The sequence below is a fragment of the Pygoscelis adeliae genome, unplaced genomic scaffold (genome assembly GCF_000699105.1).
Source record: "Pygoscelis adeliae isolate BGI_AS28 unplaced genomic scaffold, ASM69910v1 Scaffold157, whole genome shotgun sequence".
NCBI classification, from domain to species: domain Eukaryota; kingdom Metazoa; phylum Chordata; class Aves; order Sphenisciformes; family Spheniscidae; genus Pygoscelis; species Pygoscelis adeliae.
Window position 1 is genome coordinate 181,832 of NW_008825107.1, and position 8,525 is coordinate 190,356.

At 39.6% G+C, this 8,525-nt stretch overlaps 1 protein-coding gene across 1 annotated transcript in view; it reads left to right on the forward strand.

Moving 5' to 3' along the window:
• PKD2 (polycystic kidney disease 2 (autosomal dominant)) overlaps positions 1 to 8,525 on the forward strand; it is a gene marked incomplete at its 5' end in the record, with an annotated part of 26,946 nt that continues 18,421 nt past the window's right edge. The window contains 2 exons of the mRNA XM_009327502.1: positions 1 to 31; positions 6,720 to 6,833. Coding sequence (XP_009325777.1) covers positions 1 to 31; positions 6,720 to 6,833 — 145 coding nt within the window. The remainder of the gene's footprint in view (positions 32 to 6,719; positions 6,834 to 8,525) is intronic.

The window sequence follows — 8,525 nt, forward strand, 5'->3', positions numbered from 1 at the left end:
TGGGCCAAGCGCCTGGCGCGGCGACTGCGAGGTGAGAGCCTCTGCCCCCCTCCCCTCCAACCCCCTGCCCTGGCCCCTCCTGCCGGAGCTGGGCTCCGAGTCTCTCTCGGCTCGTATAGCTTGGCTGCCTTTTCCTGCAGACTGTCGCCGAGAAGAACGTTTATGAGTTGTTTGCGGTCCCTTTTGCCTCTTCTTCCACCCACCCCTTTGCTACCTGTCCTCTTTTTCCTCTACCCGTGTTCTTTTCCCATCTCCCGTCTGTCCATCTGTGCTTGCCCCGTCTGTGTCCCCACCTCTTCGTGCACGTCCATATTCCGATCTCTGTCCTGGTTATGCCCCCCAGCGCACACAAACGCACGCACACGTCTCTCCTTCCTTTCCTCTGGAGCATAGAGCTCTCTGCCCCCCGGGTCTTAGTCCTGGCTGCTTTCAATGTAAGAGACTCCTGAGTGGTTTTTGGATACATGTGGCTTTTCTGACCGAACGCCAGGTCTTTGGAGAGTTGGAGCAGAATACTTGTCTTTCAGCATCCTCTGTCCTACAAAAGAGGGGGTTAGGATGGTATCAGTGCTTAGAGTGGGGTTGTTGAGAGGGTGTCTTATATTCATTTTTGCTCTTCTGCAATATTGTGCAGCGCCTTGGAGCTGCCCGTGATTGTTGAGAGCTGCCTGTTGATGCACAGCTGGTGACCAGGGACATAGTCTGAAGCATAAACAGGAGTACATTAAATGAGCATTTGGAGTGTCGTTCTAAGCTTACTGCATTGACTCTGTGCTGAGCTGGCCCTGTACAGGGTTGATTTGACACAGCAGAGGAAATGGTGGGTGGGGAGTTCTTTGGATTCAAGGTTGTGGGTGCACATGTGAGAAACCCACCTTCCTTTTCAGAGAAGCTTAAAATGTCAGCATCAAATTGTGAGGATTTTTAACATAGGATTTGTTTAAGTGTCAGACAAAATATTTATAGTTATAAAGCCGCAGGAAAAGTAAACCATATTTAGAAAATATTAGAAATATTTAGAAAATATTAGAAAATATTCTTCTTTTAGAAGAAGAAATCTAGCAGTGGACTTGGCAGTGCTAGGTTAATGGTTGGACTCAATGATCTCAAGGGTCTTTTCCAAACTAAATGATTCTATGATTCTAAAATGTGAATTTGCTGAAGTGATAGATAGCACTGTTACTGGCTGGCACAGCGTCAGCAGAGGTGTCAAAACAAACTTGATTTTAAGCAGAAACTTGTAAATTAGGCTATTGTATGTCCTGTATGTCTTCACTTTGATTTTCATGTGCATTCAGAAATCATTTGCTATAATGATTTCCCTGACTTCAGCTGTCATGCACCAAAATAAATCCCTCTTGATCATTGCAGTGTTTTACTTGGATGCAAGTCAGACTTGCAGAGATTGTGGAATAGAGCCTGTTTTCTTTTCAGCAGATTTTATTGGGGGAGTGTTCAATGAGCTAAGTCACTTCATAACAAGAGACCAGAACGGCCAGGAAAAAATATCAATGGTAATTATGTGTTATGCATGAACTGGCATTACTCTGTTTGGAGTCTTCAATGGTGTGTTTAGTTTAGTCTGTCACTGAGATACGTAAATGCCTAGGAAAGAGCTGCTTCACGTGGAGAAAGTGAAGTCCTTTTATAAAAATTCTTATCTAAGTAGACTGTTCAGATGCTCCCTTAATACTAGCTGTTGCCAAGAAGGAACTTCTTATATATGTTTTTAACTGTGGTGAAAGATAGTGGTGTTTGAACATGAGGTGAGTGTGAGAGTGACTTTGTGATGACCTGGCATAAGTTGGTGCTATTTCGTCTCCGTCATGGTTTCTGCAGTAATACTGATTATCCACACTAGGACTGATTTTGGTGCTGGTTTCTGAGCCATTCTGAACCTGAAGGCAGAGCTTAATAACATGTGATTTCTGTAAGGTCAGAGTATTCAGAGATGGAAGGAAAGTCCATCAGACAGACTTTTTTTTCTTCCTCCGCCCCCCACCCCCCTTGCTATGAGATACCATTCTAATGAAGACTTAGTAAAATGCTTTGTTGAATCACATGTAGTTCACCTGTATCTACAGCTTAGGATTGGTTTTGGGGGGAGGAAGGTTGCTTATTTTCAGTGTGCTTTTTTCCTAGCAGTTTTTTTGTTTTTAAGCCTATATATGTATTTTCACCTTGTTCAGCTGAGCAAGCAGCAGAACCAAGAGGAATTGGCTTTTGGTGAAGCTGCATGCTGTGCTGGGCAGAATGAGTGCAGCTGAGCCTTCAGCGGCATCAGCATCAGGCAGATGTTGCCAGGGAAGATGTTCTGGCCCTGCTCCGATAGACGTATTGCTTGCCTGTCCTGCTGCCTAAAAGCAATGTATGTTGGTCTAGAATAACCAGTTTGGGAGCTGATGCGCGTCCGTAGCTTGAACTTTTTAATTTCTGCTTTCAAGCTGAAAGATGAGGACCACCTTTGATGTGGTAACATTATGCATCCTTTCGACTGGTGTGATTCTCTTTACACTACTGGGTGTGAGCCTATTAATCAAGGATGTGCTGTGTGGAGAATGGTGCAAAGTTACAGTGTTCTTGCAGTGCAAGAAAACAAAAAGAAATATTTTCAATAATGGCTGTGGACCAAGTTGCCTCTTGCTGTTCGAGACAGTGTACACTGGTAGTATTCTATTTTTAGCTGTAAAATGAAAAGACTTGGTTTCATGTTCTAGGAATGTTCAGAGTGGATTTCTCCCTGTGGTTACTATCCACAGTTTCTGTTGATTTCTGACCTGCGAACATTTTGTGTTTATAGGCAAGTGTAGCTAAAGTTACTGTAGTAGACAGATCCTTTTCTGGCTCTTTCATGAGAATGTTGCCATTAATTCATAGGCACAGTAAATGGCTAGGTGTGACTTTCATGATGTGGAGGTAGGTACTGCAGGGTGCTGTACTTGCCTGCTGCGTAGGTAAGTAACCTTCTCTGAAGAATGTAATCGCTGCAGGCTACACAGCGAAAGGGCTGATTTCAAGCCTGAAATTAATATACGGCACTTGAAGGGTAACTGAGGTTTTAATACTGGAAAGAGCACTCAGTAGTTCTTTTGACATTTCATGGATAACCATGAGGATCTTTGAAGACTGGAAAATGGCATACTCAGTACTCAGTTTTATATCAGGACAAGTAGAGGAAATTTAGCATAGATTTATTTAATGAAATTCCACTTCACTAGACAGAATTCAACAAGAGGGATTAATCCTTTGGATATCAACAGTTGCCACTCATCAACTGAGGAATATTGAATGACAACTTACACATTTCTTACTGTCAGTTGTGAAATAAAAATACAGAGAGGATTTAAGGTAATGGGATTTTGGTAATTGCAACTACTGGGGAGACTGTAACAGGAGTTACTAAGTGAATAGAAAGTCAACTACTTCAGACTATCTGTTATTCTTTTCAGATTCTACCATGAGTCTCTGTGAAGTAGCTTTAGTCTCTCTAGTTTTGCAGATCTCTTCAGCAAACATCCCAGATGCTGAGGGGAGAGGAGGGGATGACTATTCAACTCTCTTAAAACTTTTGATGACTTTCTCCTTGATGGGTAAGAGCAAAGTCCATTTCCAGAGCCAGGCTGGAAAGGTAATCTGCCTCTCAGAGCTGTACTTGGTCACCCAGTGCTACTGTGTCCTCATGTGCATCAATACTAAGGAGCGTATGTGGGGTATTTCTTGAAAGATTTTCTTAGTTATTGTTAAATGGAAGTATCAGATATGATTTCCAGTCACTCGTTAATTGTTACGTATGTGAAGAATGCATCATGACATCTTTACTCGGTTGAACTAGTGCAGGCTCCGATTGTACCTTACTAAAGAATGTGAACTAAGGATTATGAGACTGTGTTTTGTTGTTTTAGGACAAAGCATCTTTCCCTGAGGGTCGCTTTCCTCTCCTTCCCCCAGCCCCATTCTTTCCCCAGCATCTGAATTTCTGTGTAGGCAGGTTAGTTAGTGATATGTATCTTGGCTTGAGGGCATTCAGAACTGAAGACTTTCACATAAATCTAAATTACTTTGCATGCATTCTGTACCTTATAAAGTTGGCTTTATAATTATGTAGGTATATGTGTATATGTAACTACATATACATTATATATATTACATGTATATGTGTTTATAACACTTTATATATGTGTAAACAGAAAGATTTTAATTTCCTGTGTTACCTAACAAGCTAGACTTTTTATTTTAAGATGAAATTTCATCTATTTTTTTATTTGCAAGTGATCATTATTTTTTGACAACTCTTCTGAGTTTGTATGCTCTTTGGGTAAGCTGTTTGGGCTGTAGAATGAGTATGAGAGAATTGCTAGTTACAGATTTGTTTGATAAATGAAAGAGTACATAGATTCTGTCAAAAAGTTGATGAATAGCAAATTTGTATAAGGAATGAACTGGAAATGATTAATCGAGGCTAGAAACAAAACATTTTTGGTGCTTGCAGTAGATATCAACTTAAATCCAGCACTACTTACCACCACTATTCTTGATGTATCTAAACCAATATTCTAATAAGGCAAAAAGGGGAATAATATACATATCTTCCAAAAACGTGGCAACTAATGAAAGCTTCAAGCTAGCTGATGGGCAAATCCAGAGTTCATTTAACACGAAGATCATTGTATGATCTCTGGTACTGCTTTGGTTTTTTTTTTTCTTCACATGTAACTTTCTGTTCCTTGCTGACTCCTAACAACATTCTAATATGACAGAATTTGAGCTTGCAAGCTTTCTGCTCACCACATTTCTTATTGGTGAGTAATGTGCTGACAGCCAGGACTCAGTGCTCTTGCCAGCTTAGCTCACTGGCTGTTCCAGCCTTTTCTTCCTCTCTTCCATAATGTTTTCCTGCCTTTATTATGAGGGTTGCTAGTGCAACGTAGTGCTGTGTTAGAGGCTGAATTTGTTGAGTTCTTTATTATTAGTGACTCTGTAAATGTTCTTGGTTTTGTGTTTCTGTCTTCAAGAATGACCTAATGGTGAGGATTTGGCATTCTGGGTAGTAAAGCTGCAGTCTTTATCTGTAACTTTCCAGACTTAGCCTTAAAGAACAGCTTTGAAAAAGCTCTTGTTTTGGGGGCTGACACTAGTGAAGGTTATAAGTAACTAATTAAGGAGTGTGAACAGAGGTTAATGCTAAGACTATTAGTGCTTGTTGTGCCTATGCAAGAGAAGTTTCCTGGTTGACTTTGTGGTTAGGTCACAACTTAAAAATGTGATAGCTGAAAGGCTTCTAAAAACATCTAACACATTTTTTTTTTTTCTGAATAAACCTTGTATTTGCAGGTAGAGGCAAGAGCTTCCTTATTCCCATCTCTTTGTTAGCAAATTAAGTTCTGCAGCAGGCAGATTAGGCCTTTGTCTGTCTTAGTCTTACAGCAGTGGTTGCAAAGCAACTGAACTCTTGCTTCATTGTCAGCTTTATAACATGTTTTGGCTATCCCTTGTTGCTGTTCCGTTTGACTTCAAATTACTGTGGTATGTTTGATGGATCCAAGATTTTTTCCTGGGGAGTTTGAGATTACTTCATTTCCATCTACTGGGAGCATAAAGGATGTTTTAAAAGGTTGGCTGTTTAAAATACCTGAAAAGGAAAAGGCTGGAAGTTTGGTGCACTTCTGTAAGAATGAATTTTTATTTTTATTTTTATATGCTTTCTCTTTTTTCATAAACTAAGGTCAAATCATCTTGCTTTATTTAGGCTTAAATGAAGAGAAGTTCCTTGAAGGTAGCAGTTCTCGTCTGAGCATCAGCAGCTGTTCCCAGCTTTTTTTCTGTTCTGTATTAGGCACAGGAAATCGGTATGGTGGTTACTAACAGATTTCTGTTCTCAGATGGTTGGTTGTTTTAGTGACTCCGTTTGAAAGATCCTTTTGCTTTCCTGTTACCTTTTTGGAAGGGATCACCAAAGTTCAATAATTTCTCTTACACTGTCTTCTTGAGTATGCCGAGTAAAATATGAAGCTAGTAACAGGCGGAAATAGTTCAGCTAATGCAGTTACCCAGTTTGACAGCTAGAACGGCAGTTGCTCATTTAGGCTGCTACTAATGCTTCAATGATAACTGTTTGTTGTGCAGGGAAAGAAATCATGTGGAAATACTCACCAAGATCTGTGCCGTGTCTCTGTTGGACATGCCTTGCCTATTTGGGAGAGGAAGGTTACGATTTGTTTTCTTTAAAAATATGTTTGACTGACATATCCTCCTTTCAGGTAGAAAGTTAATTAAGAGTACTAATAAAGATTTTATACTGATTATGTGTTTTCATTCATCTAACAATGCTTTTCGTATTTAAAAAAAACCACTGCACTACATTTCTTGAAGGATGGCTGTTTGTGTCTTTGTATACTTGTATCTGTTTTCATACCATGTGGTTTTAAGTGACAGCACTTCTGGCAAGTCTTCAGCAGATTCTGTTTTAGTAACAGCTCAGCAGAACTCTATTATTATGGTATCTCATGAATAGCTAACACTGCCCTGGGCCCCGTTCAGCCAATGGAAGGGCAACCCAAAGAAGTTGTCCTTGCTTGAACTTAGATCAATTTAAAATCCATAGAAGAACCTGCAGCAGGCATGACATAGGTTAAGCTTTCAAAACCACTTAACTTATTATGTCACTTGTGTATCTAGTATCAGATATCTGTCTATATCATTATATATGTTTTCCTTTTAAGGTCTGTGGGGGACCAGGCTCATGGAAGAAAGCAACACCAGCAGAGAACGATATCTGAAAAGTGTTTTACGGGAGTTGGTTACGTACATGGTTTTCCTTGTGGTCTTATGTGTCCGTAAGTACTGTTTAGCATTAATGCATCCAGTTCTGTACTATCTGCTTGCTGTCTGTGATTCCAGAATGAAGGTTGTTTCAGTGATGTGGGAGAAGAATTAACAGGCAGGTGTGTTAGCAGATACTTGGAATTAAATCTTTCTCTTGTTTCTGCACTTGGATTGTTTCTTGAGATTGAAAATACTGCAACTTTCTGGACCTTGACAAGTTTTGAACCTTTAAGCAGCATGATAATATACTTATTCTTTGTTTTTAGGGAGTATTTTTTTAATGTAGTACCACATTGCAGTGTAATGCTCCTGCTACGCATTTTGAAATCACTGAACAGAACTGTTAAATGTGAAGAGTAGGAGTTGGTCATCTAGGACAAAATATTAAATTAAATCACCGAGTTTCAAATTTATCACCAAGCTTATGTACAGATCATTCTAAGGTTGAAAGTTCTTGATAGTAGCTGGAAAGGCAGAGATAATGCTAGCTACTTAGAAATATCTGATAATCTGTCTTTGCATGATGCTGGACGTTTTAAACACATCTGCAGCCTATATATACTCAAGTGTGTATGGATCACAGCTGGAGACTTCCATGATTTAAGTATGTCATTTTTTTTGTTGTCTATGATATCATATGAAGTATCGTAACACTACAAAACACAGAACAGAGTAACATTCAACCTACTCTTTTTTTTTTTTTTTTAACTTGGCTTTTAAGTAGGTAACTGCTTTGAGGTAGGTACTCTAGAATCAACGCTGAAGACAGTATTAGCAGATTCTACTAAATACAGACTTAGTACTGAAGTGAGGAGCTTGATGGATCTCTAAGCTCATACACAACAATACCCCTGGACCCAAACAGACTTTAAGAAAGCAGCCTGAACTGAGTTTGCGGTTCTTTTCTCGGGGTGAAGAACCTTAGTGGTGCTGGAGCACAGATAGTACAGGATGTTTATCACAGGCCTCAGACAGCACCATGAACAGTTGTGGCCAGTATAATGTAACGATTCTGAGAGCGGTCATCTTTTCTGGCCTTGGGAACTTGAAGCCCTTATATAATTCTATTTCAAGATTTCTAGGGTTTTTTTTAAGTTAATAGTCAAAACAAGGCGTGTTCATTTATTTGCATAAAAATTAGCAAGACAATGCAAAATAGAACTTACTATGGAGTTGTGAAATAGATGTTTTATTTGGTTACTAGGGAGAATAACAACAAAATCTGTATGCGTTAAGTTAGTATATCTTTGGAAAGCCGATACGTTTCAAGCCTCCAATTTTTAGTGTGGCAGTTCTGTTCTAAATGCCTGAAATGTCAGTGACACTTAAGTTGTCGTTTATGATCAGTTGTAATAGGACAAGGTGATGTTTTTATTTTTTGTGAGAGAGAATCTTGGAGTGGAAAAGAAAATGCAAAACTACATTGGTAGACTGGCTCCGAGAGCAAGTCTGCCTTGCTTGTCTGGAGTAGAATTACTGAAAAAATCCCCAAACCCCAAACTTTATACTGTTGACACAACTGTTTTGGTGTTGTACTGCAAGCATGGTTATATACTAAATACCATGGTTTTTTCTTTCCTGAGTCCTTTAAAGATGCTTAGTGCAGATTTATGGATAAAGTAGTGTAAGACTGCTTGTGGCTGGTATGCTGTACCACCAGGAGAAGTGTAGCAGTGAGGGACCTGAATTAAAATAAAGTGAAA